The sequence below is a fragment of the Fusarium sambucinum genome, chromosome I (genome assembly GCF_050947815.1).
Source record: "Fusarium sambucinum isolate potato_lamoka chromosome I, whole genome shotgun sequence".
Classification (NCBI taxonomy): Eukaryota; Fungi; Ascomycota; class Sordariomycetes; order Hypocreales; family Nectriaceae; genus Fusarium; species Fusarium sambucinum.
Genome location: NC_139294.1, coordinates 2,465,337 through 2,492,362, shown reverse-complemented (window position 1 = coordinate 2,492,362; position 27,026 = coordinate 2,465,337). Strand labels below are relative to the sequence as shown.

The 27,026-nt window shown below is 48.9% G+C and overlaps 10 protein-coding genes across 10 annotated transcripts; 4 read left to right on the top strand and 6 right to left on the bottom strand.

Annotated features, from left to right (window-relative positions):
• Positions 1 to 56: 56 nt before the first annotated feature.
• Positions 57 to 1,871, bottom strand: FSST1_003531 (major facilitator superfamily-domain-containing protein; the record flags this gene model as incomplete). Its single annotated transcript, XM_083229619.1, has 1 exon — positions 57 to 1,871. One exon carries the CDS (start codon positions 1,869 to 1,871, stop codon positions 57 to 59), a length of 1,815 nt encoding a protein of 604 aa, XP_083086961.1.
• An 832-nt stretch (positions 1,872 to 2,703) lies between these two features.
• FSST1_003530 (uncharacterized protein) lies at positions 2,704 to 6,681 on the bottom strand (the record flags this gene model as incomplete). The annotated part of the gene is made up of 2 exons (XM_083229618.1): positions 2,704 to 6,420; positions 6,475 to 6,681. 2 exons carry the CDS (start codon positions 6,679 to 6,681, stop codon positions 2,704 to 2,706), a joined length of 3,924 nt encoding a protein of 1,307 aa, XP_083086960.1.
• A 2,534-nt stretch (positions 6,682 to 9,215) lies between these two features.
• Positions 9,216 to 10,837, top strand: FSST1_003529 (white-collar 2; the record flags this gene model as incomplete). The annotated part of the gene is made up of 3 exons (XM_083229616.1): positions 9,216 to 9,326; positions 9,451 to 10,645; positions 10,698 to 10,837. The coding sequence occupies 3 exons, from the start codon at positions 9,216 to 9,218 to the stop codon at positions 10,835 to 10,837; spliced, it is 1,446 nt and encodes a 481-aa protein (XP_083086959.1).
• A 905-nt stretch (positions 10,838 to 11,742) lies between these two features.
• Positions 11,743 to 12,878, top strand: FSST1_003528 (uncharacterized protein; the record flags this gene model as incomplete). The annotated part of the gene is made up of 5 exons (XM_083229615.1): positions 11,743 to 11,803; positions 12,001 to 12,165; positions 12,221 to 12,400; positions 12,459 to 12,640; positions 12,699 to 12,878. 5 exons carry the CDS (start codon positions 11,743 to 11,745, stop codon positions 12,876 to 12,878), a joined length of 768 nt encoding a protein of 255 aa, XP_083086958.1.
• A 233-nt stretch (positions 12,879 to 13,111) lies between these two features.
• FSST1_003527 (amidase signature domain-containing protein) lies at positions 13,112 to 15,086 on the bottom strand (the record flags this gene model as incomplete). Its single annotated transcript, XM_083229614.1, has 5 exons — positions 13,112 to 14,158; positions 14,204 to 14,220; positions 14,271 to 14,757; positions 14,810 to 14,912; positions 14,965 to 15,086. 5 exons carry the CDS (start codon positions 15,084 to 15,086, stop codon positions 13,112 to 13,114), a joined length of 1,776 nt encoding a protein of 591 aa, XP_083086957.1.
• A 1,098-nt stretch (positions 15,087 to 16,184) lies between these two features.
• On the top strand, positions 16,185 to 17,770 carry FSST1_003526 (uncharacterized protein; the record flags this gene model as incomplete). The annotated part of the gene is made up of 2 exons (XM_083229613.1): positions 16,185 to 16,236; positions 16,287 to 17,770. 2 exons carry the CDS (start codon positions 16,185 to 16,187, stop codon positions 17,768 to 17,770), a joined length of 1,536 nt encoding a protein of 511 aa, XP_083086956.1.
• A 156-nt stretch (positions 17,771 to 17,926) lies between these two features.
• Positions 17,927 to 18,478, bottom strand: FSST1_003525 (uncharacterized protein; the record flags this gene model as incomplete). Its single annotated transcript, XM_083229612.1, has 3 exons — positions 17,927 to 17,987; positions 18,061 to 18,168; positions 18,228 to 18,478. The coding sequence occupies 3 exons, from the start codon at positions 18,476 to 18,478 to the stop codon at positions 17,927 to 17,929; spliced, it is 420 nt and encodes a 139-aa protein (XP_083086955.1).
• A 710-nt stretch (positions 18,479 to 19,188) lies between these two features.
• FSST1_003524 (FAD-binding oxidoreductase) lies at positions 19,189 to 21,142 on the bottom strand (the record flags this gene model as incomplete). Its single annotated transcript, XM_083229611.1, has 3 exons — positions 19,189 to 19,281; positions 19,337 to 20,784; positions 20,836 to 21,142. The coding sequence occupies 3 exons, from the start codon at positions 21,140 to 21,142 to the stop codon at positions 19,189 to 19,191; spliced, it is 1,848 nt and encodes a 615-aa protein (XP_083086954.1).
• Positions 21,143 to 22,157: 1,015 nt separating this feature from the next.
• On the bottom strand, positions 22,158 to 24,262 carry FSST1_003523 (Clr5 domain-containing protein; the record flags this gene model as incomplete). Its single annotated transcript, XM_083229610.1, has 2 exons — positions 22,158 to 24,075; positions 24,147 to 24,262. 2 exons carry the CDS (start codon positions 24,260 to 24,262, stop codon positions 22,158 to 22,160), a joined length of 2,034 nt encoding a protein of 677 aa, XP_083086953.1.
• Positions 24,263 to 24,762: 500 nt separating this feature from the next.
• FSST1_003522 (ClpP/crotonase-like domain-containing protein) lies at positions 24,763 to 25,671 on the top strand (the record flags this gene model as incomplete). Its single annotated transcript, XM_083229609.1, has 1 exon — positions 24,763 to 25,671. One exon carries the CDS (start codon positions 24,763 to 24,765, stop codon positions 25,669 to 25,671), a length of 909 nt encoding a protein of 302 aa, XP_083086952.1.
• Positions 25,672 to 27,026: the final 1,355 nt, after the last annotated feature.

Here is a 27,026-nt window from a genome sequence, read left to right as displayed (position 1 = left end):
ATACACGCTGTTTTAGGAGCACAGCCTCTTTTTTAAACAAACACTGTCCTGACCTTTTAATTGTCTGTAGTCTTTTCGTTACCTGCAATCACACCCTCTCCCTCTTCGGCCTCATCCTTTTCGTCGCCACGTCGCTTTAGCGATTTGAGACCGGTCTTATGCTCCTGGTGCTCCTTGCTAAGATTGACCTGCTTGATCATAAGACTGATGGCGAGGGATAGACCAGCAAAGCACGTGTACACAATGTACATGGTTCGCAGACTGTTCCAAAACGCCGTCTTAGCCACCCTGCCGTCCTCTCCTGTCAACGACCCTACAAGCTCCACACTGCCTGCTGCGTTGGCTCCAGAAAGTCTACTGGCGAGACCAGAGCCAAGTTCTTCCTCGAGTTTTGGATACTGCTTCTCCATCTCATTGTTGAAAATGACGCCGCCTACCACGACGGAGATGGAAGTGCCGAGCTGGCGAATGAAAGAGAAGCATGAAGTTGCGGAACCGATATCTCGCGGCTCAACGTTGGTCTGCAGTGCAATCAGGGGGGCCTGGAAGTTGGGGCCTATGCCAATTCCAGCGACGATTTGAAAGATGATAATCTTGACCCAGTTGGCGCGCGGTTCGAGGTCGATGAACAGGCCAAACCCGATAACGGTTACAATGAGGCCCAGCACGATGACGAGCTTATACTGGCCTGTCTTCTTGATGTATACACCAGCTCCAGCCGAGACAAATGAGAGGGACAGCACGTACGGAAGTAGGTAGACACCAGAAAGCAGCGACGACGCACCGAGAACACCCTGGTAGTAGAGCGGAAGCCAGTAACTACCAGACATGAAAACGAATGCATGAGTGAAGCCAACACCGTAGGAGGCGATGCTGTTCCGTGCGCTGAAGAGTCGGATAGGAAGAACAGGGATCTTGGCAACCTTCCACTCGTATAAAATGAAAAGTCCAACGACGAAGATGCCAAAAACGATGAGACAAATGGTCGTGGCAGAGTTCCAAGGAAACGAAACACCACCAAATTCAAGTCCCAACAACCACATGACGGTGCCACCAATAATGAGAATACTGCCTGGCCAGTCCAGAGCCATGAGACCCTCCTTCATTGGCGTGCGAGGATTGTGCAGCTTTAGGAAGAAGATGAGGATGACAAAGGCAACGGCGCTGATGGGAAGGTTGATATAGAAACACCATCGCCAGGTGACCTGGCTAGTAAAGACACCACCGAGAATAGGCCCAACAGCAGATGCCAACGCCCACACCATGCCGAGAATACCAAAGTACATGCCGCGGTTCCGCATGGAGAACAGATCGCTGATAGCAATATTGGGCAGCACGATTAGACCACCTCCACCAATACCTTGGATGGCACGCGAGGCAATGAGCATACCCATGCCATTACTCACGGCACATAGCAGAGAACCAATCCAGAAGATGACGGCTGCAGCGAGAATAACTGGCTTGCGGCCAAAAATATCTGAAATCTTGCCCCATGTTGGCACAAACGTGGCGTTGCCCAGCAGATAGGCAGTTCCTATCCAGACATAACCTTGACTCGAGTTAAACTCATTGGCAATAGTGGGAACAGCGGTGGTAATAATGGTCGTGTCTAGAGCGGCAAGGAACAGCGCAAGACACAGAGCGCTCATAATCAAGATGTTCTCCGACCTGGTCCGTCCGGCCTCGGGATCACCAGCCCCAGGCGCTCCGGGTAAGGGGCTGCTGCCGGCCGGCGCGGTTGCGGCTCCATCTGGGGTTGCTTCGGCTGTTGCTGTAGGGTTGTTTGAGCCTGCATTTATTCCATCTCTTTCCACATCAAGAGTGCTGTCCGAACTGGTCCTATGCTCTGGTGTTGGCGCTGAGATGGCCATCGTTGCCGTGCAAGTTGTGAGCCTGCGAGGCTACTGATGGATGAAGTTAAAAAAAAAAAAAACCTTCTCTCTCCCTTTCGCAATTTGGAATCAAAGTTGAGAATCGTCGACGTAGTAGCTGTAGGGACCCTTGTCCGGGGGCCGGCGTTGACCGATTAGTGATTGCTAATCAGTGATATTGTAGTAGTATTGGAAGCGCACTCCCTGCTGTACGGTTCATATGCGTTCACTATGCACGAATATGTAAGGATACCTTTCAAGCAAAGTGTGCATGCATGGATGAAAGAGGTCAGAGGACGAGACGAGATGAGATGAACAAGGCCATTGTGATTCTTTCTCCACCGAGAACGGTCTGTAACTAACTAAATCGCAGAACAGGACCAGGGATAGAATGACTGAGTAACTTGTTAAATCCGAGGCGCGAGACCGAAATCAGAGTAATTCGGCGGAAAGGTGCCGGGTCGTCGACTCGTGGAGGGTGGAGAAACAATTCCATTGCAGTGAAAATAAAGGCGTCAACGACACCGAGATTGAGATTGAGAGGGAAGGAGTAGGTGGTGTGGAGTACGAATATTATTACCGGGGTATAATTCCGTAAACTTTTACGTATTTCCAGACTTGCCATCTTACAACCTTCTGAACAGAGCCAAGCACCAGAACTTACATACAGCTATCAGATCGGCATCCAACACAGAAAGACTCGATGGAAGATACTATGTGCTATTATTTCATTTCAAACTCTCATAACGCCTGTCCCAATATTCGAGGATTGCAAGATCCCTGTATAATTACATATTCATCCACTGCCGATTCCTGACCCGCATGTGCCCGACTAAAATATCTTGGTAATACTTTCTCTCGAAATAACACTGTTCTGTCGCTCGTCGCGCCTGACGCGGAAGAAACTGTCGCAGAAATCGCTACACCTCATATGTCGCAAAAAATCCTCGTCGTGAGTGATGACAATGAGCTGGAAGTTGCTCTGAGCCTGACGAGCTTTGATAATCATGTGTAAGCTCTCTGCCAGACTCTTGATGTTGTCGCGATCTAGGTTAGTCGTGGGCTCGTCCAATGCAATGAGACCACAGTTGACACCAAATGATTCAGCCAGTGCTAAACGAATGATGATGGATGCGAGCACTTTTTGTCCAGCGGAACATCGGCCGCGCATGTCCATCTCGGTGTCTTGCTTCACCATACAGAGCCGGTAGTTGTAGTTGCGTTTGCCTGTCTGTGACTCATTATCCGAACGGATGAGGATTGTATCAATGTCGGTTCCTTGGTAGGTGCTCTGCCATAGTTCGCCGGCGATACGATTCACCTCAGCCATCTTCATCGAGTGAAACTGCATCACAGCTTTGTCAACAGCCGAGCTACACTGGGCCAGATCCTCAATAGCAGCTTTGGTCGTCTCCACCCGGATATGCGACTCTCGATACTTTTTCTTGGCATCCTTGTAATCCATCTCCCATTCCTGAAGCAGTCTTCCAAGCTCCTCGTCCTTGGTTTTCATAGTTCCCATCACGGAGCCACGCTCTGCTAGGAGACGATTATAATGATTTTCTTGCATACGGGCTTCAGCTTGAAGACGTTCGTAGTCCTCATCAGCATTGCGCTCCTCCAGCTCGGCGATCTCTTGACGAATGACATCAATGGTACGAAGATTCTTGCGATAGTTGAGGTTGTCCTTGATGTTCTTCTTCTTCCGGTCTCCGTTATCAATGTCTTGCTTCAGCTTGTTTGTACGGACCGTGAGATCTGCAACCTCCTTTTCGGTACTCGTGATTGTCTTCTCAAGTGTGGCGATGGCTCTTTGGTTGGATGCCAGGTTGGAGGGACCGCCACGATCGATGTAGCCCTGGATATCTGCATCCATCATCTTCATCTCATTAACCGAGTTTGCGACGTTGTCACGGGCGTCGACAATGACCTGTTCCTTAGCCCGACCGCGTCGGAGAACTTCATCACGAGCAGACCTTGCCTCTGCAATGCTGGGTTCGATTGTCTCCAACTCCTCATCGGCGCGTTGAATGACATCTCGTTGGTGAGAGACTTCTTCCTTCAGTGCCTGGATCTGGTTTTGCAGGTCTTGCTTCTTGTCCAGTTGTCCCGCTGCCCGGCTGATTTTGTTTCTCAGCTCACTCTTTTCCAGCTCAAGAGAGTTAAGTTGATCTTTTGTACGTTGGCGGTCGGTAGTCAACTTTGAGATGCGGTTCTTCAAAGTCCTCATCTGATCAGACAAGCTAGCCTGAAGCTCATGAATTTCATCAGGACTTCGAGTTGCTCCGCCTGACATCTGCTGAGACATAATACGATCAACCTGGGTTTCCGACTCGGCAATGTCTTTGACGGTTTGCCCAATGTTGGAAACAGTCTTGGACATGTCCTCCAGATCTTTCTGTTTCTCCTCCTCAGCAGATACAACAGACGCTTGCTCTTCAACTTGCCTCTCCAAGGTGTCAAATTCTGCCTCTGCAGTCTTGCACTCTTCGCGAAGAGAAGGTAGTTCAGCCGTCAATCGCTCGTATGTGTCGTAAGAACCGCGCACAGCTCGCAGCTTCTCTAGACTAGAGACCATCTCCTTGAGATCCTTTTCAGTGTCGGCCTTACCCTTCGGGTCAAGATGCTTGTCTATCCTCTTGCTCAGCCGTTCTATGCTCCCAGCTTGATTCTCATCAAAGTGACGATCACAGAGCAAGCATTTCCGCTTCGTGTCTAGCATACGCTTACATTTGGTGTAGTAGTCCACGAGTGCGTCGAAGAGACTGAGGTCATTGCGCAGTTCCTCGACCTGTGATTCGGTAGCCTCCACCTCTTCTTTGTAGTCATCGACAATAGCGTTGTCACGAACCGTGAGAAGGGCGTTGACCACTTGTTGTTGACAAGTAGCTGCTTCTTTGGACTTCTTATCGCGTGACTCTTTGGCTGTCCTCAAACGAAAATCTACTTTTTGTTGCTTCTGCCGGGTCTGATCGCGCCGTTTCTGAGCCTCAGTAACCACTTTGTTCTGGCCCTTAACCAATGCTTGAAACTTGGATTCCAACGTTTCTGCCTCCCAGTCACTGCCAAGGACCTTGTCCAGCTTCGGCTTCCAGGTACTTGTTAGGGTGTCAAGCTTGCGCTTACGGTCAGTGAGCTCCTTCTTCCTGTAGTCAAGCTGGGCTCTTTCGGACGCAAGGCGAGTGCACTCGACGAGCTCTCTACCGAGTCTGTCGTTGTCACTCTCCAGTGAATGTAGCTTATCATTTTCGTCCGATAGCTGCCGGTCCCAATCCGCATTTTCAAAGGTCTTTTGGGCTGTTTGGAACCTGCTATCAAGATCTTGCATCTGCCCATCAAGTACAGCTTTAGCACCCTCGTCAACATCGATCTGGCTCGACTCGTTCTGCAGTACTGCAGTGCGCTTTTCAATGGCGCTCATTCGTTGTTTGGCTGACACGCGGTCTTGAGTGCGGGCAGCTTTGCGGCCTTCTAGCTCGGTGATGACACCGGTAGCCCGGTCCAACTCGGCAGAGTTCTCCTTCTGCAAGCGCTCCAAGTCCCTTTTCTTCTCAGTAAGGAGTTTTTGAAGGCGATCATTGAATGACTTGACGTGGTTGTCTGATAGATCCCCGTCAAAGCCCGAGAAGCCATAAGACTGGGCGGCTTCTTGAATCATCTCCTTTCGTATCTTCAATTGACGTTCATATTTGTCCTTATCTGACTGATGCTTGCCTTGTTCGGAAAGCTTAGTAGATAATTCCTTTCGGGATTGCCCCAGCTCATTCTGCAACTCGTTATACTGAGCCTTGTTCTGGTCGGCCTCGTCTTGAAGATGTTGCATACGATCCTCATAATGTGCGAGATCGCTCTCCAATTTGCCGTCATCATCGGGAAGTTCCTCAATAGTGGATTTCAGCTCTTTAACTGCCTCTTCTCTGTATTCAAGCTGCTCGCGCTTTGTGTCGAGGTTTTGCACGATCGCAAGATGACTGTTTGCCGTTTCCCGAGTGGTCCTGATTTTCTCTTGGGTTTCTTCCATTTCGGCACTGATGGACTCGCAAGTCTCACGAGACCCCTCAATTTCAGCTTGCAAGGCCTTCATCCTCTTTTCTGCACGGTCACCTCGATCTTTGTTTACCTTGTTGTGAGCCTCGTCATTCTGGAGCTTGCTTAACTGTTCAACCTGCTTCTTTCGAAGAACCTTGAGATTGTCGATGGCTTTGGTATATTTCATAGCCTCGAAGATTTCGTCGAACCGTTTCTTCAAGGCGGCTGGTTCACTCAGGGGCCAGAGAGACTCGTCTTGGTGGCAGAAAATGACAGCATCGAGAATTGCAGGCGAAACGCCAAGACGTTCTGGTATCATCTCGTCTAGCTGGGCCTGTCGAGTTGATGTGGTTGTTCGTTCTCCATTGTTCACAACGACGAGGGAACAATCTAAGGTTTTCTGAGATCGGGTCGTCTTCTTAACAGTAAGCTGTAGACTTCGGGTCGCGACATGTTGACGGTCGTTGATGGATCGAAACTGTAGTTTCACTTGGGCCATAACCTCTTTCTCGCCACAAAGCTGCAATGCATTAGCAGGCATGTTGCACATCAAGAATGAAGTTCGTGAAAGTACCTTGGGGTCATGGATGAAAGCGCCGCCCTTGCTGTTGGGCGGCAACTCGCCGGTGGTTGCATACTTCAGACATTCGATAATCGTCGTTTTACCGGAGCCGTTATAACCCACAATGAGAGTTAGAGGGGTGTTGAACTGAATAGCCTCTCGAACAGAAGGGCTAAAAGATCGGACACCCGAAATCGAAAGCTTGTCGATTTTGGACATGATGACTACCACATTAGGGGACGTGACAGGTACAAATACTAGGATCTTGTCGATTGACTCCTCTACAGACTGAGAACTGGAGCATACAAATCACATAAAAGTCGATATCACAGGTGGGTGATTTTGAAAGTGTTGCGCTAGCTTGGACCAGGCAGCCAGCGGATTTGACGGGTAACGCGACAAAGGAAAGAGAGACGCGTTGAGAGGTTTGGGGTCGGGAATAGCCGATGCGTGAGCACGTGCATACAAATTTCGCCGTGGTTTTGGCGAATGACGGTACGTACTGCACATACCCCGAAAAACAACGGCAGCCATCCATCTCAAATGGACAGATTCTACGGGCGGCGAATTGCCTGCCCGTAGATAGGATGCATGTTCACTAATCATTAATTTGGAGCAGTAGTTAGTTTCAGACGTTATATGAACGAAATTTTGGCGATATTAGCACCATACTGTCATGATCTCGAGGCATATCATGACAACTGCTCGAAGTTTCTGCAGTTCAACAAAAATGTCTAAAGGATTACGTCTTTTCGACGTCAGAGGATTGAGGACAAGTTTCAAGGACCCTGAACGGTCTGTGGCGAAATAAAACCAGCCGTAAGTCCCAATGCCACCCCATTTTGCACCCACAGACCAGACCGTCAGTCTCCGGGAAATGCTTGGCTATGGGTCTAGGCTAAAAAAGAATTCAAGTAGGCGTGTATTGAGCACTACCTGGTTGAGTGGGGAGAGCACTAGCTGTCCCTACTACCAAACTTGTAGAGGCTGAGAGGTGATAAAGACTGTAACACAAGGTTGTTACCACAGTGGATTTCTTTGGTTGAGATACGAAGAAAACATAGCCTGACAGCTGATATGTGCAAGTATGATGGCAAAAGTCGACAATGGGGTTTCGGGATTGTGTTGTGACTAATATGTATTGATGGTTGAAGACGATGAAAGACATTCCTTCTGCGTCTTGACAGAAGCGATATTTTCATTATGTATCCATACCAACCAGATTATGATGGGACCCCAGAACTGCCCCGCGATGATCCCCCTGAGAACTAAGCAAATCAGGAATCATGAGGTCACAGGAGAATCGAAATCCCACTATGAAGTATTTGCGGCTTGGACGAGATAGAAACATCCATTGTAAGCTATCTCCTTTAGTAGTAAGCCACTGTGGATGAGCAGTCAACTATGGATTCCACTATTGCTGGACCCTTCAAACCCTCCAACTTCCAAGACGGCCTAAGGGACCCTAAGAAGGTCCATGCTTCCATAGCATCCAATGACAATTGCCGGAGTCACTCCTTGACGCAGTCAACCCGCTTTTCTCGGGGCAGAACCTCCGGTTAAAGGTTCTGTATTGGCTCGAGAGTTGAGCAAGTGCCCATGAGGCTAAAGACAAGACAGGGAGTCCTGCCGAGAGGCTTCGGGCACAAGAGGTGACGTTTCATGCCCAAAATCCCATGTCTGTAAGAATCCAGTTTTGCAAAAGTGCCATGTTTTGTGTTAACCCGCTGATACATTTGCGCTTGTAATACTTGTAGTGTCTTAGTTACCTACTTGGTTGCGTACGTTAGGTACCCTGCTGCCACTGTCATCCGATCCAAAAGTAAAGGGGAAATAATAAAACTCGCTCCCGTCTCTTGCTGTGAACGATCTATACCATACCAAACGATCTCGAGCTTTGGTTTGGCTTGACAAACAAAGCGGGCTGTCCTTTGTTCATAACGCTACCTGTAAGTGCCTGCCTACCTGCCTAGACGAATTGCAACTTTTGATGTCGTGTCGTATCGTTTCTTTATCTCATTTTATTATGTTCTATCCCATCTCTCAACATGTCTATCCAAACCTTTCCATGTTTTGATTCTTTCACATAACTTATCTGCCTGGTGTCGTCATGCGCAGACGCCTGTTTTGTTCCAGGGTCCAGTCAATCAGACAGGTAACTTGGGTTTTCTGTACAAATCGTACAACACTCCCTCTTATGGCTTCCACTCAATGACCCCCCTCCCTTCGCCCTGTTCTTCCATGATGCCATCGTCCGCTCGAATCTCTTCTGACTCCCGACAGGCGTTTTCTAGGATTCTCTTTAGATCTTTTGGTCCTTGTCTACAATTAAGTCTACCTAGTATTACGCTTTGTTTCTTCGTGGGGAAAGCTTGCAAGGAAAGGTCAGCCATCTATCTGCCTGCTGTGTTTAAGAAACGTTTTTCCTAAATCACACTAAAGACCGTATAACTTAGACCAAAAAATCCCCCCTACGATCTCAACTCGAACAACCCGAAATCTTCCAATATCTGTTTTACGGCCTTTTGGAGTGTTTTTCTTCATGATATTAACGTTATTAAACCGCCATCTTTATCCAATTCGACAACCGAACCCGAGCTCCTACCGCTACCGCTGTCGCTGTGGCATCCACTGAGCATAGCACTGAAGCGAAGGTTTACAGCCACGCCAGAGGCCACTGGAACTACCCTTCTTGGGCCTTTGCCAATGCAATCAAGCACACTCGACAGGCCGCAAACGCAACCATAATAACCATGTCTCACGGACCTCCTCCGCCTCACGGCACCCCTCACCAAAACAACTTTAACAACTTCTACGGTTTCAATCTTGATATCGGCTCTCTCCCTGACATGACAGGCGGCCAGGTCAATACCCATCCCCTCCCCTGCGATGCTGTAGCCGGGGCTGTGGCCCTATGGCGTCCCCTCTCCTTGGCTCAGGTCATCGCAAACTCAATCTGCGATCATGCCGGCTAACCCGATTTTGTAGATGGGTGCTGGTGGTCAGGATAACGATCTCATGTCAATGCTCGATAATAACATGCTCGGCGGTATAGTAGACGACGTCTCTATGAGTCTCGAATCCGCCGATGAGTCCAACATGAACGGCTCCTTTGGAAATGGTCAAGCATCTACAGAAGAGTCTGTTGCGAGAGCTGAAAATCAATTCAACACTGCAGCCAACAATGTGCCTGGCGCAGGGCCCCTCCCAGCTGGCGCGTTCGCACAGATGAACCTCGCTGGTGCCAGCACCCTCACTGAATTTACCAAGCGAAGAAACTGGCCCGCCAAAGTTGTGGAGGAGCTCAGAGATTTTTTGCAGATTCTTGATGCCAACGGTCGCATCAAGTACGCGTCACCGAGTATTCTACAGGTCACCGGATATAGCGTGGACGAGATTCAAGATGTCTTTCTTAAGGATCTGATCCACCCAGACGACCGAGGTGTCTTTGTCGCCGAGCTCAACGAATCCATCGCGTCTGGTAACCCCCTTCGACTCTTCTACCGTTTCAAGAAGAAGGATGCCGAATATGCGATTTTTGAGACAGTCGGCCATGCTCATATTGCTGGCGCGAAGTTCGCCCCGAACCCCAATAACCAATCGCCCTTCTGCCAAGCTGTGTTTATGATGGCGCGTCCGTATCCGACAAAAAACGCTGGACTTTTGGACTCTTTTCTCGAGCATAAGATCGAAAACGAACGATTAAAACGACGCATCGCCGAGCTTCGTCGCGAAGAGGAGGCCGAGAATGACGAGGCGCAGAAACAATGGATGCAGAGCCAGGAGGGTCGATCAGACATGACGCCCTCTGAAGGAACAGGCGTATCGTCAAGCACCTTCTACCGCCCGAGTAGTGAAAGAGGGATGACGGAGGCCAACCGAATGGCCCTCAACAAAGCGCTCACGCGCGAGAACCTCGAGGGGTCAGGTGGCAATCGCCAAGATTCCCTCAAAGACAAGATGGCGCGTTTTGAAGGAGCTTCTCACACGGACACGATCGAGATGCTCACGGGGTTACGATATATCGAAGGCGAACGAAGCAGGGGAATCACAACGGGAAACGCAAGCCCAACTTTGATCAAGGGTGACGCAGGTATTGCAATTCCAATGGAGCGAGACCCACGAACAGGCGACAAGAAGAAGAAGCTCAAGACTTCTGAGGAATATGTCTGTACTGATTGCGGTAAGCATCAGCCTGAAGGGATATTTTTGTACATTGATACTGATGAAACCAGGCACGTTGGATTCTCCGGAATGGAGAAAGGGACCTCAAGGACCCAAGACGCTGTGCAACGCCTGTGGGCTACGATGGGCCAAGAGGGAGAAGAAGAGGACTACCAGCCATCCTCCGACAGTGGATCAGTCGGTCGCCTAGGCTCGGCAATCACAGACATACCCAAACGATTATTGGCGGCGAGATACGATCCGAACGAAACGAACCGGTACGAGTATAACATATAGCAGGATTCGATTAGAAACACGGTGCCTGGGGCACGACGGAGTTTGGGCTGATATTACCATTGCATTTATATACGGCGAAAGCGGGTTACACGAGACGCTCACAGCCGGGTTTGTTTTTCATTTCCTTAATCAAAGGAGCTTGCTCATGGCTCAATTGGAGGCCTGTTACGACTGGATTCTACCATACAGATACCTTGGGTGTAGGAGCACTTTGGCAGATATAGTTGACGCGGGCACTCTCGAAACGCCACGTATACGAATTGATGCATTGCCTACATGACCGTGAATTCAAGCTTGAACGGGTAATTATTAGCACTTCAACTTGGCGATTCAGTATAATAACTCGACCTGAGTATTTCTTGGGTAGGCCGTTGTGCTGCGACGCAGCTCAGCTGAAACTGAGGTTCCATAACAGCTGAAATAAGCAATAGCTAATGCTTAGGGTCCCACTAGTCTACGCAGCGATTGCGTAGGTCCGCCCAAGCTCCCCATAATAACAGCTTGTATTGCACGGGCATCCAGCTGGGTCCACGTCAGACGTGATCAATGATGGGAGGTATTGGGCAAGGCATCAGACAAAGATAGGACGACATCAATGACACTGTAACCACGGGTCACATAATAAGTGCCTCTAATTGGTTTGGTCCAGATGATGGTACTTCACTGTTGTTGTACTTGAGACAACAGGCTCAGCAACCCCTCAATTCCGGTCCGTTCCTCTTCCATCATCGACTTCGTTCTTACATCTCCTCTTTCAAATTAAATAACTCCATCAAGACGACTCTTATTTCTCAAACCCTCCAAAACTAAACCAAAACCATGGACAAACTCATCAACGCCGCCAAGGATTACCTTGATGATGACAAGGATAAGCGCCAAGGTATGTTGAACGTCTACATCACATCGCCATAGCTTGAAGCCAGGAGATCTCGATTACCCCGCCATGTATTCATGCCCCTCATGGGATACCATCATCGCATGGTGTTGGGGCACTGCAAAACAGCTCTTTTACTTCAGTGCCTTCCACCACTATTTTGATTTTAACTTGTACATGCTAATACATACTCCGCTATCCAGACCAGTCTCAACAGGGCCACGGACAGCAGCAAGGCTACGGTGGAGGTCAACAACAGGGTTATGGTCAACAGCAAGGCTACGGACAGGAAAGCGGCTATGGACAACAACAGGGAGGCCAGTATGGCCAGCAGCAGCAGCAGCAGTACCCTCCCGCTGGCGGTATCCGTCTGTTCCCAACGCTCCCCTTGGCACTAAACGAACGATTCTAACAAGTATACAGAAGCTCAAGGTGGTGGCGGATTCGGAGGCTTCCATGGCGGAGACGTCGACTTTGACAACGCCAAGGAAGAGGCACACCAGAAGGCCGGATCATCTGGCGACAAGGACCTCTTTGGCAGCATTCTAGGTGCTCTCGGACAGAAGAAGAACAAGCTTGCTGATGAGGATCTCGATGAAGAAGGTGAGAGACTAAGATCTATATCGAGAGGGATAATATACTGATCACGAGTGTCCACTAGATGCTATCAAGCAGCACAAGAGCACCTACGATAACGACGAGCCCCAGCAGGACAGCAAGAGCCTCGGTACAGCCGCCGCTATGCAAGCCCTCAAGATGTACACACAAGGCTCAAGTCAGAGCAGCGCTGGCGGCAACAGCCAGACTGCATTCCTAGGTCTTGCCTTGGCCGAGGCCAGCAAGGTTAGTGATGCCCATTGGATCAAACACAAGAAAATCCCAGCTAACATGAGTCTTGTAGCTCTTTGACAACAAGGCTGCGAACGGCAAGGTAGCGGATGGAACCAGCAAAGAGGGTGTTATCCAGCAGGCTGGTGAGGTCGCTCTGAAGATGTACTTCAAGCAACAGGCAGGTGCTGGTGGACAGGGTGGTGGTGCTGGAGGGCTCATGAGCCTTGCTTCCAAGTTCCTGTCGAAGTAGCACGATAGCTCGTCACAAAAATGGTAGCATTAGCGAAGACCTAATTATGTACCTCAGTCACTCAAATTCACCCGCTCACAATGCCAACCTGTACTTTGGTTCATATACAATAATTAAATGCCGGCCATTGGACCCAAGGGTTGTGCTACGTTAAAGTATCCAAAACAGTAAAGCAATTCCGATAATCAAGGGCTTCCCACTCGCTCCTCATGAACCATGAATAAGAGTCCATTCTATGTTTCCTTCACGAGATCTACAACATCTAACCATTCACTAGGTCTGCGTCGGCCAGATTCTGTGGCATTGTGCAAATACTCTTCCGCTTCACCCGCCCATGCGAGCAGCTGCTCCTCGCTACCCCATTCTCCTGTGGCCATTAAACCAATCGGTAGCTTACCCTCTCCCTGGTCTGCGTCAACATATCCGATGGGTGCCGATAGTGAAGGAGTGCCGGTCAAATTGGCCAAGAAGATATAGAGCATGTTGCGGATGGTAGTGTTGGTATCACTCATACCGTAGGCTTCATCACCAGGGACAATGGGCCATCCGATCAAAGGCGACGTTGGTGTGAGGATGAGAAGGCCAGGATGCTTCTGGAACAAGAAAGCCAGATGCTGCATAATGAGCTCTCGTAGCGCGCTATACTTGAGAAGATCTGCCGCGGGTGTCCTGGTCCCGACGGTCATCAGGACTTTATTAGCAGCACCGACAAGGGAAAGCCAATCTGCGGGATTGGGGGTTCGCCGACGAGCGGACTCTGCCATCTCGGTGATACAGATTACACTGTGTGCAAGCTGCGCCTCGGGGATATACGGGATTGTGATATCGACGAGTTCGTAGCCGCATTTGTTGGAGAGATAATCGACTGCCCGTTCACAGACCTCTTGGACACGAGGATCGGCTTGGTTCCACCAGTCACGGTAGACACCAATGACCTTTTTCTGGTCTTTGGGCGGCGGGACAGAAAGCGCAAAACGGCCTTGAATGTGGCAGTCAGGATTGGGTTGCGACATGACACGATACGCAATGGTCAGGTCTGCGACATTTGCTGCAATAGGCCCGGTGATACACATAGTGTTATTCATGTACACGGCTCTGTTGTGCGTTGTCTTCAGACCGTAGACGCCGTTGAAAGTTGGAGGAATGCGAATACTCCCTCCGGCATCTGTTCCAACGGAGATGGGTACGATACCGACTGAGACAGCGGATGAGCCTCCAGAAGAAGAACCTCCTGGATAATATGACTTGTTGTGCCAGTTGGTGGGTGTTCCTTGGGCGGCCTAAATGTGTTAGTTACGGCTTAGTATGATGGAACTCATGCTCACATTGCATCCACTGGTATCTGATCAAGGTCAGTACTTCGATTGAAGATATTTTGAAGGGAAGACTTACCAGACCCAAGCTCATGCATAGCGTTTTTGCCAATGACCACGGCGCCGGCTTCTTGGAGCTTCTTCACCGGCCATGAGGACTCTTTCTTTTCCTTAAAAGTTTTAATCGTAGGATTGTACTTCATGCCGATATGATTATGAAAGCCTTTAACATCAGTATCGTCTTTGACACCGATAGGTACGCCATCCAAAACACTCAGAGGTTTGCCAGCAGCATAACGCTCAGTTGAAGCTTTGGCAGCCTCAAGAACGAGATGGTCCTTGCCATGGTTTTCGACCCAACCATCTGCATACTTTCCATCAGGTCTAGAGATGTGAGGTAGAAGGGCCTCGACGACTTGGAGAGGGGTCACCTTTCCAGACTTGTACATCTCATGATAGTCACTTGCAGAGTAGTAGCGTGCCTTCGATTCTGCGTACTGAGACTTGATGAGTTCTGATTCAAACTCGAGCATAGGCCCTGTTGGGCCTAGGGGAGTAACAGTGGGCTAGGAAGGGTTAGATGCCGAAGCTTGTCACGGCCATGGATGTTTTGCATACGTGGAACCTATAAGGTATATCATCGAGAGCAGGAATATCTTTGATGATGCCAAAGTTTGCATTGTTCCAAAAATACTGCTGAAGAAATCCTACTTTGGAGATGCTAGGCAATGTCAACTTTAATGCGTTTGCCATACCCAGGACAAGGCCCTTACATGTTGGCACCAATTACAAGAGGAAGGCCTCTGAATACAGGATTGTTCTCGACCTGTGGGCTGTAGGTTACTGCGGGAGCCTCAACTGGCTTAGGATAGTCTGCGAAGTCGGATGGAGCCATGATGTGAAGGGGAGTTGGTATGATTAGCTCAGATGCTCAGAGGGAGAGACGGGGTCGATTGTTGCCCTTGAGTCACAATGAGAATACTAAGAAATCAATGTGTTTCAATTGAGAATATGTTGGGTTGGGCTGGTAGTTATAGAGATTAACTTGTTGCTGAAGCCAAGATAAGATAAAAAACTATAAGCTTTGTCTCCAACGTCAACTTAAGTTGACCCCACAAGAGAAGGTGGTTTGATGCAGTTGCCGAGGCTCGTGTTAATTGCCTGACTTTGTATCGTATTAATTTAAGCCTGCTTTCACTATAACATTCATTTCTCTTTCCTTCTCATTGTTCTGGAGTGAGTACTATACAAACACATACCTCACTTGTCAAAGAATTCATTTTGACACGTCTTCTTTTGGTTAATATTCTGTTTACTTGAGTTACCTAGAGCGGTAACCGGTAGACAACAAGGTACTACTACCGTATCAACTTGTGAAATTCGGTAGCTTAATGGGTCCATTTCAAGCTTGTTAATTGGTCAGAGACACTGTATAGATCAGTCATCATGCCATTGGCCAAATGGTTGAGTTGGCTTGGGTCTCACTAAGCTACCGAATTTCACAAATTGATACGGTAGTCTTCTCCAGGGTCTTTCCAGAATGCAATAGGTATCAGCCAATATTCCCTATCTGACTACTAACGCATAACCTAACTTACTGACAGTAGAGACAGTTAAATCCAGTGATTAATGTCCATATATGAAAAAGAACATGTGGTCGCCTTACGTCATCGCAAACTAAGGCCCCGCGTCACAGAATCGCATCACATGGGAGACTTGTCACTCCTCACTCGATAAGCCCAGAGTGTACATCATAAGTGACTAAACAACAAACTGATACTCGTGACCATTCCCTTTTCTTTCATGAATTCTAGTTATTTTATTCTTCCTCTTGTAGTCTCCATCTATGATTCGCATTTTCAGCTCATGATTAGCGACACATAATCTCCATCGCTCATATGAGAGCCGAGCGAGCTCTTACACGGCTCGACCCCTAAACCAGCCCCGCGGTAAGCTTTGTCTGCTACATAGTACATAACTCGCCATCAACATCATGTCCCTCTTTACCGCTCAACTTCATCCTGGCCGAGCACTGGGCTTTCTAGGTTGGTCTTTCCTACCGTCACTCAAATAGCTGCTAATACTCGTTATACAGTCCTCGGCGCAGCCCTGCACGATGTCCTCACCCGTCTCAAAGCCGAACCCCAGCGCTTCCCAAAGATCGAGCTTTTATACTCCCCCGATCGACCCGTTACCGAACCTGTTGGAGTCAGTCTCCCCGCGAACGGAGTGCGGCTAAGGTTTGACGGCCCAGAGCAACGGCTGCGGCTTATCGAAGTTACCGACTTTACCAAGAATCACATCACGTTCAAGGAGAGAGACCTTGTTAAGCCGGCATCTACAGGATCGCCTGTGCCAGGGGACTCGACATCAGGACCATCATTTAGGCACATATACCACAAGTTACTCGGGCCAACATATGCAGGAGAGTTCATTCCACCATCCAATGCCCATGACAACGGCATATATGTCCTATCGTACCCTGGAGTTGCCTTTAACTTCTCACTAAACCCTTCTGAATACTCCGCCGAGAAGGATGTAGTGTCCACTTTCGCATCGGCTTCTAGCCAAGTCGCAACATCCATGGCTGTATTCAGTGGTGACTCGTGGGCCGATGCCCGGCCGAACCTCTGGACAGAAATACTGCCTAGTATTAAGTCTACTACTGTGATACCTCGGGGCAAAGATGTGTATCCTGACGAGATCTCGCTTATTCGGCTGCATGGCGGTGGAAATATACAAATGTTCAGGAAGTGGACAAGCAACTCTTTTATGATCACTCTTGGCGAAACGACACCTCAAGATCTACTCATGGAATTAGGTCCTCCGAATGCTATATATCGCAAGAACGATCAGAAGATGGTCATCCATAAAATGCGCGCCGCAAGCAATACGAAAGCTCGACCGGAAGCCATAGATATTGGCCGACCAGAGGATTTAACTGATACAGATCAATCTTCCCTGCACGATGGATCTGACGCATCTGATAATGAAGAAGCTGTTGATGACCATGTCGGCCTCAGCGCAAATGGCGAATGCTTCTACAATTACTTCTATCTCGGCTTTGACATCTTAGTATCCACCCGTGTGCCCCCTTCTCAGGCTCCTCCCGGAAACAGACCCAACGAAGCGGAGGGTCAGAACGGCATCATATCACACTCTCCCGATCGTCTGGTGGCTACAAAGCTAGTACTGCACGGCAACATACCCGGTTCGTATGAATTCAACCGACACCGACGTTGTCGCTGGGAAATCGCATACTTGGACTCCTTTATAGACGATGCCAATGGGCCAACAGATTCAGAAACACCCTTCCCACGGATCGAGGATCGCATGAACGCGATATGGGCATCTGAATTTCCTCGCAACGACTCGCAACAAAGACAGCGCGGCATGGTCCTTAATCGTGGCTGGGGTGATAGTCCAGGTAGCAGCTGCGAGTTCCTCGGAGGATGGGAGGAGAGTGGTGCAAAGCGCGCCGAAACGAATGGCGACTCTACGACAACCCTGTATGGATTCCCAGGAATGGTGTTTGAGGTTTTGAAGAATGGACATGTCAATACTGTTACAGTATTTTGATTGAGGATTTGCGTCGCGATTTGTTTATGGAGTTGATGGAACTTGATGAGTAGCTATGGAAGCTGGCTCTGTTTTGATTGAGTTTGATACCTCTGTCTAATTTAGAGAAACATATACTCGCTTGGGCGGTACTTTCTATAACAGTTCCACCATTTCTTAGCCGCCAGCCTTGTTGTCGTTCCTATCGTCCTGCATTGTCCTCCAAGAAACAGAGAAACTGGGCGAAGTGTTCTATGACATGTGATATCAGCTTGGCGTTTCTAGGCAGATTATGTTGATTAGGTGCGTACCACTCATCGTCATAAAAGTCCTCAGGTACGGCAGGCCAGGTGGAAGCTCCCTGACCTTGACCATGGCCATGGCCTTGGTTCGGGTTCGATTGGGAGTTTGTGGGATGGCTGCAAGACTATCATCAGTACGGCCTCTCTATATATGAAAGCACGGGCAAGATATTTACCAATCGTGACCATTGGCCAGGGGCTCGACGTTTCCCTCTTCAATCATCTTCTTTACCCGAGCCTTCAGGTTCTTGGTTCGTTTCTGGCTGATATTATAAAGCCCCCACTGAATTTTGAGAAGGCCATACTCGACATCGTCGCTTATGTTATGCAGGTTCTTGATCGTCCTATCAAGATTCTCGATTAACTTGCGTCGTTCGTCCTCTTTGGTGTCCGACTGGACCTTGTTCTTGTTCTTGCTGGTGGACATGATGAGCTCTTGGGTTCAGTTGTAAAGTTTCGATGTTTGTGCCTTGTGAACGGAAACACTCAGGGTGATGAGGACAGGTGGCAGACTTATACAGTGGTTGTCTACGGTATCATGGAGGTCCAAGTTTTATAATAGTTGGTGCCATTGATGCATCTTTTCAATGTATTCACTACCTGATGGACTAGACTGATATTGAATCATGCCAGGTAGTAGCCGATTGATCAATCATAGACTAAGAAAGTGCATTGTGATTTAACCCAATATTTCAAGGTCGGGGCTATCCAGCGTACCTAGGTAGGTAGTTAGAGTACAATGGCAGATTTCCTAACACAATAGTCAACACCAATGTTCAATACACAGCAACACAACACAATAGGTAGGTAGCCTCTTCACCTGATTTGATGATAGCTCCATGACTGTAGCACAAGACCCAAAAAACAATTCAACCGATGCAGCCATAATGGCAACCATAAAGATGCGATAGTGCTACGCGATGAGGATAGAGAATTAAGGGATTCCTTGGTGACTTTCTCATTGTTAGGGTCACAAGCAAACATAAGGATTGTTGATTCCTCAAATACACAGGCTCTCATAAGTAAAGACGAACCCCTTGAATCGTCGTTGAAGCCTCCATTCTACTCTTACATCGTACACGTAAACAGGTATATTCTTCACTATCCCTTTTCTTCCTTTCATTTCCACATTTATTCTTACCACTCTGAAACCTCTCCCTTCTTAGGCCTTTCAACACGCACAACTTTGTCGCAGTTAAGCAGACATAGGGGGTCGTAAGCCTTCTTGATCTGTACCAAGTAGTTAGTAGAATGTTCATCGCTCGGATTAAGAGAGTGTTCTTACCTGTCGCATGGCATCGACTGTGGTCTCGCCAAGCTCATGAGGGAGATAGTCCCGCTTGACAAGACCAACGCCGTGCTCACCCGTCACAGTACCCTCCATCTCAACAGCCTTCTTGACCATACGATGCACCACAGCCTCAGCCTTCGGTCGCTCAGAGTCGTTATACAGAAGGATAGTGTGGAAGTTGCCATCACCGACGTGTCCCACGATAGAGGCAAACAGACCACTCTTGGCCATATCATCCTTGGTTGCCTCGATTAGATCGGGCAGCTTGCTCATAGGCACGGCGACGTCACCGGTCCATACGTGGTCACCAGGCTTCTTGACAGCCATGGTGCTCCAGAGAGCCTCCTTTCGTGCACTCCACAGCTCGTCTTGCTCCTCCTGGTTCTTTGCAAATTCGAAGGTCTTGCTACCGGCCTTCTTGGCAAGGCCTTGCACCTGAGCAATCTGCTCCTTGACACCGGCGGGAGTACCGGCGAACTTGAAGAAGAGCGTTGCCGCCTCCGCCCAAGCTTTAGATGTCATGCCGGCATCGTTGATACACTTCATTTGGTTATCGTCGAGGATCTCGACGGCCGCGACAGGAACGCCTTGACCAACAACCTTGCTCACGCAATCAGCAGCGTGGCGGATCGAGGGAAAACTGCAGACAGCGACACTGGTAGATTCGGGCTTGACGGTGACCTTGAGAGTAGCCTCGGTGACAAGACCAAGGGTACCTTCAGAGCCGATGAAGAGCTTGGTAAGGTCGTAGCCAGCAGAACTCTTGCGAGGTCGTTGTCTGGTCTTGATAATTGTGCCATCAGCGAGGACAACTGTCAAGCTAAGAACCCACTCGCGCATGGTACCGTAGCGGTAGGCGTTAGTACCGCTGCATCCGGTTCCGATCATGCCTCCAATCATGGCACCAGGGCCAGGGTCAGGAGGGAAGAAGAGACCCTCATGGCCAAGGTGATCGTTGAGAGCCTCCCAGCCCATGGCAGGCTGGACAACAACATCAAGATCCTCCTTGTGAAGATTGACGATCTTGTTCATACGGCCAAAATCGATGGAGACGCCCTTGCGGGTGGGAGTAAAGTGACCCTCGAGACTGGTGCCACCGCTGTAGCCAGTAACGGGAATCCTACGTTTGTGGCAGACCTTCATGATCTCGGACACTTCCTCGGTAGTTGAAGGGTAGACAACGCAGAAGGATCGATCTTCGGGTCCAGCTTGGTGCGAGGACCAGTTCGAGGTAGCGTGGTGTTCGATATCATTCTCGGCGGTGCTGACATTATCCTGGCCAACAATCTTGACAAAGTCGGCCCAGGCGGCCTGCATATTCTCGAGTTTCGTGTTGTGCTTGGGCGCTGTGGTCTTGCCGAGAGGGAGTGTCGATAAGGGCTCAGGCTCTCTTGGCCAATAAGTACCAAGCCAGTATGAGATTCCAACGCCAGAGAGGAAGACTATCTTCTATTAGCTTGGAGCTCTTGAACAAGTCATGATATGGGACTCACCAAAAGTCATCATCCAGTTCCGCGTAGGGTCTGTTAGGTTACGCCACTCCTCGTATTGTGCTCGCTGCTCCTTCTCACGTCTTAATCGAGCTCCAATACTGCCCATGACCTGGCCCTGAAACGACCTGCCCACCTTGGTCTCATTGCTCTGTCGGGCGGCGGGTTTGTTCTGCTTTCCCGGTTCGATCTCGGTAGCGTAGGCGCGGGTCAGAGTCGCAGGTAACCTCGAGGCTCTGCAGCTGGCTGTGGTAGGTGTTCGCAAGTTCTGGAGGGCAGCACGCTGGGCGCGCAATTGAAGAGAGGCCATGATGATTGAAAGCAAGCTACTTTTTAGCTAGCTGTAGCCGGTGCGCGGGGAAGGGGTTTAAGTCAATCGCACAAAGTAATCAAGCGCTGAGATGACCCAAAGGCATCAAGAGGTCGATTAAAACTATGAGAGCCTGCCGAGAGAGGAATTGACCGTCGACGAAGGCGGTCGATGTCGAGCTTAAGGCTTGAAGCGGACGGTAATGGAAATTTGACAGGCGGAGTTGGAATGCCGCACTATAAAACCCGAGCCCCACCTTCACTGACAGACGGCATCTTGTTCGGGCCCTGAGATCTACTCAGATGAAATCTTTAGCTGACTACTGTGTAAACATGGAGGGATGTATACTAATTCTAATTGGCTATCTGATCATGTTTGAACTTTAGGTTGATTCTCCGTTTTGACTTCGTTCGTCGGCTTTATTTCCAGTTGCGCTGCTTCATGTCCGTCTTCTGTACATCTCTATCCGGTTGCCATCCCCGGAGCTTCATTGAATGGTTCCCAAAAAATATTTGGTATTTTTAATTGTCTAGTTGGTTAATATACTATGTACTCTGGAGGTATCCCTTGCTAGTAAACGGTAGCCAGTGGTAAAATTAAGAGGGAAACCTGCTCAGAGTAAGCCATCGCTGCTGTCGGCGAAACTCAATTCCAAGCTTATTGTCTTTATGAGTGAGCCTGTATTTTTTAAATGGTCTTAATATTGATGCAAGACATAGGAATTTCCCACAATTCTGATTTGGGTATGTTTTGGGAGACTCAAGCCCGCTTCACAATGTTTCCTATCAAAGTACGCCGCGGAGATGAAGTCCGCTCTCTTCATGCCTCTACCAACTCATCCATCTCAACGCCTGTATACCTTCTACCGTATCCAATCAAAAACGATATTTATCCCGAAACTCCGTACGTCCGTTCCTCCACCGTCGTTCCTCAGCACTACCAAAGTTGCTCTGCAGTTTGTTCACACATGCAGCACTAAATAGTCATGTGCAGCCCTTGTACATAGACTCCAACGTTATACAAGCTGAACAGAGAACGTTGGTGAGCCACCTTGCATATGTGCAAAATAGGCGCCCAACTCGTCATCGCCCTGAATCTGCAGTGGCAGCTCATTGCCTTTAGGGTCCTTTATGATACCCTCGATGCGAACACACAGCGCGCCAGGGAACTTGGCGACTGCCGTCTGTCGTAGTTCTTGAATTGACTGCGAAGCCATTGTGGAAATCCACAGGCTTGTATTCGTTACATAAGTCGAAGATGGGTGCAGTCGCAGGAACACAGCAAAAGAACTTGGCACTGCGGGGACAGGCTGGAACATTGTGCTGGGTGCTGGTGATGCAAACTGATGCTGCACATATTGCTGTTCTATATAGTTGGGCTGAGGCTGATTTCCCAAGTACATGGACGATGCGTACTGGTTATTCATGGGTACTGTAGTAGTTGCAGACGAGCCCAGCATTCTGTGAGGTTGAGGAAGGACTCCCTGAGGAGTCGACATAGTGGAAGTCTGTGGCTGCATTTGTACAGGTCGGTTTGGTGGTGCAGGTTGTCTCGTTGTGTACTCCATTCGTGAATTTGGTGTTTCGCTGATAGCTCCATAGCCAGAAGTGTCCATGTTACTATCCATTCCTCCATCATCCATTGTGGTTGGACTTGCAGGTGGGCTAGACCGTGAGGCTCCTCCTTGTTGCATGGAAGAAAAGGCTGGAGGCGGATCTCTCTCTGGTTGTACCTGATGGTGGTGCGTAGAATGATGTCTGTCGGGCACAAACTGTGGTTCTTGAATCTCATGTTGCGGGTCACTGTTCTGAACACTGGGCGAAGGAGTCTCCTTTGGCTTGGTCATTTCGTTAGCTTTAGCAGTCTTGACTCTCTTCTCGTCCCTCTTTCTCTTAATCACATCCCGAGCGATAATTTCGATCGCCCTGGTTTTTCGACGAGACTGCTCGTCGTCTCCATCGAGAGGAATATTTTTGAGAAGTGCGACCTTTTCCAGCCATTGCTTCTTCAGTTCTTCCCACTGCTCCGGTGTTCCGTCAGACTTGCACGTAAACTTTGCATCGCTGAGTACGATATGTAAAGCGGCACGTATGTCGTGAGACTCTTCTGGGTTCAGGCCCAGCTCGTTCTTTGCATCAAGGAGCGTCATCTTGGTCTCTTGGTTGCGTAAGCGCTTCGTTACATCAGTACAGATAATATCCAAGGCGAGCTGTTTCCTTTCGAGGTTCTCTTTGGATACCCAAAGGACCTGTTGCAAGTTGGGGCGCTCGTGTATCAGAAGATTCTTGACATAGTCCCATCTTCCAGGTCCAGCCAGGGTCTTTTTAACAATGGACTCTTCTTGACAGATTCCGGCAAAGCATTCACGGGTTTGTGCGTAAGCAGTCGCGTCAAGACTCAACACTTCTTTGGAATCGTTCAGGGTCATCTCGGAAGGGAACCGGACGATGCTTTCTGATTCACCGAGGTGCTGGCGATTCCTTCGGCTTTGTCTTTTGCTGATCTTGCGTGGCTTGGGCACAGGAGTCGCTGAAGCAGCGTCATCTTGAAAGGAATTCACAGAATTGGTCATTGCATGCTGCCCAGAGGCTACAGCGTCTTGACCAGGTAATGAGTTCGTCACGTCTCCTTCTTCCTCATCATCAAGCGAGGCATCGTTATCAAGTGCATCATCATTGTCGGCGTCACAAGATCTTGCTCGGTCACCGTTTCGAACTCTGAGAAGCCATCGATTCCGAGCGCGCACTCTTATGAGCTCTCGCGCGTTGATGTCAAAGCCATCATCCTCGTTGAGGATCCGTAGCATCTCGCCTTGCGGGATATTCTTCTGCCACAGCTCATGGATACGTTTCACGAGTCGATCATCCTTGTGCTTGAGTCTCTGCTTTGTAGGGAATTTCCAGCGACTGAATTGCACTTGGAAAGCCCGTTTGCTACGGCACGCGCGTGTAAGTTGATGGGAAGAAAGCATGCATCAGTTCACATGTAACTGAAACCAACTTACCTTGGTGTGAATTGGTATACATTTTTCATGTGCACCATGATGTCCTCCAGAGACCGGCGCTCATTGATGTACAGCTGATAGCAGACATTTTTGTGCGGTTCCCATTGGTAGACCATTGTCCCAAAGACCACATTGTCTGATTCAACGGGGTACCTGCAACTGTCTCGTCTCTGCGTCTTTTGTCAGAAACGCTCAACTGAATCTTTGAGCTTAGCTTGTGTGGAGTTCCAAAGAGGCTTTTGCATTGCTGGTTGATTTGGGCGTCCGGAATTTGTGTTGGCTGGTTAGTGGTTGGATGAATAATCAGCACAGTCGATGTGTATCACACACTGTATTGCGGACTGTGCATGCTGACTTCAATGATCCTTAGAATTAAACCCATTTTCACATGTGACAGAGATTAACTTGAAAGCTCAAGTCCTTGTCATTCCTTTGTCCAATCCAATAAGGCCCTCGGCTCAGTCGTGTACATAGTAAGTCAAGTCATTGGTATGTATTGCCTGTTGATCGTCACGAGATCTCATCAAAACCTATTGAACTCTAAACCAACATCGACTTGATATCAACTTGGTTTACTCTGGCTTCAACTTCTCTAATAATAATACCAAGAAACGCCATGGCATCTCCTTCGCTTCCAGAAAGTTACGCCTCTCTTGATCTTCCAACTCTCCAACTCTTCCATCATCCCCCCTCATCAAAAGAGGTCACACCTGTCATAGTCATCAAACTTCACCGTCCCGAAGCTCGTAATGCATTCACCGACACTATGGCTGCGTCTCTATCCCACACGCTAAACACTCTCTCGGGTGATCCTCGCGTTCGTGCTATAGTCCTCACTTCATCAGATCCAAAGAACCGCATGTACTGCGCGGGCATGGACTTCAATGAGGAGCATGCACTTGGTAAAGACGCTGCTGACCATCGCGACTCGGGAGGCATCGTTACTCTGCCAATGTACCGCTGCAACAAGCCCGTCATCGTTGCCATAAACGGCTCGGCTGTCGGCGTGGGTATAACCATGACTCTGGGCGCCAATATCCGCGTTGTGAGCCGCGATGCCCAGATTGGATTTGTGTTTGGTCGCCGTGGTTTCAGCATGGAGGCGTGCAGCAGCTTCTTCCTCCCGCGCCTGATAGGGACCAGCCGCGCTCTGCATCTCACCACAACGGGCGGCGTCTACCCAGCCACGCACCGGCTTTTCGACGGACTCTTCAGCGAAATCGTTGCCCCGGAAGAGGTTCTACCTACAGCCCTCAAGATCGCCGATGAGATTGCGACTAATGTAAGCGGTGTCTCTGCACGTGTGATGAAAGACATGATCTACCGGGGCGCATCGTCGCCCGAGGAGGCGCACCTTCTCGAGAGCAAGATCTTTTGGGATTTGTTTACTGGTAAAGATGCGAAGGAAGGAATGAAGAGTTTCTTGGAGAAGAGAAAGCCAGACTTTACTGGGACCATGGACAAGAATGCACCTAGCATCTACCCGTGGTGGACACCAGTTGACATTGCCAGACCCAAGTTGTAGACAGTGACCCTTTCTCTTGACTCTTGTTGCTGGAGATATGTTTTTGCTCCTGTGTTGATGTCTTTGACGTATGTGTCTATCATTGTATGTACAGAGTATACCTTTTTATTTAGTTGTGCTTTAATTATTGTCTCATAAAGCGCATTCTTCATCGACAGTGAGACATTTCCACCGCCATTCCAACTCATGCCCAGCCTTACTCCATCGTGTCTCAACCCCAGATTATTTACTAATTACTGTCTTGAGTCTAAGAATTAGTTAGTGCACTTTGGCCTGTAAGAGGTCATGAGATTATTAGCCCCAAGCCTCAGAATGATCCTGGCTCCTGGCCTCTCATTCTTCCCCACAGTTGGCATTGGGATTGACTTTTGATCGGCCCACTCTTGGCCCGAACCTAGGAGATTGTCTGCAACGAAGATCCCAGCTGCAAACGAACGTCATGTGCAAATCAGTGTCATGTGAAAGTAAAGGGGCGATACTGAGCCACCATGATAAACACGTACGATGCAGTGGCTCTTCTTGGCTCTTACGAAAAGAGAGGGGTTTTGTTAGTTTTGAAGTCAAATGTATGAATTCACATGTTGGCCGCCTCTTTAGATTGGGTAATCAAATTATATGGATTACTGTCGATTCATGGAAGTTAGTAATGCGCCATTCGTTCTACATAATTTTTGACCTCACAATTCGTATAATTTCGCTTGGCATACTGAGTCACTACTACAAAATGAGGTGTTGTTAGTTCACGATATGGGATTGCCAAGAGAGTAACGTAAGAGAGGCAAATTGCCTGTAATGCTTTGTTCGTGTTTTTCTAGTAGAAGCGCCTGAAAGCCGTCCTATCCGTATGCCTCAGACCACATCGGCCGAGGGAGGTATTATGGTACCTCAAAAAAACAGAAACAATGCAACAAAATCCTCTCAAAATCAGCAGAACTGACTTTCAGTTCAGTTCTTGGGTGCCATCCCACGTAAGCTTTGATTCCGTTGATGCAACCATGGCCATGCATGCCGGTATAGAGAAAAAAATGAAAACGAAGATAAAAACAAAAACAAAGTGGTAAACCCCAACTCCTTGCCTGGTAAAATTTCAAAACATAACTGTCCTGTCCTGTCCTGTCCGGTTGAATCCGGTCGTCAAAATTTGACCGTTTCCATCGCCGCGTTGCTTTCAAGGCCGTGAGCGCGTGTTTGGATGCGTAAGCGGATGGGAAGTGGGTGTTTAAGCTGCTTCCCGGGATCACGCATTGTAAAAATCAAGGTATCGTGTAAGGAAGTAGCCTCGCGGTAAATGTGTGTTTGCCGCTTGGTGCCGAGTCTGTCTGTGTAGATCTATCGGCGTGGGGTATATGGTGTCG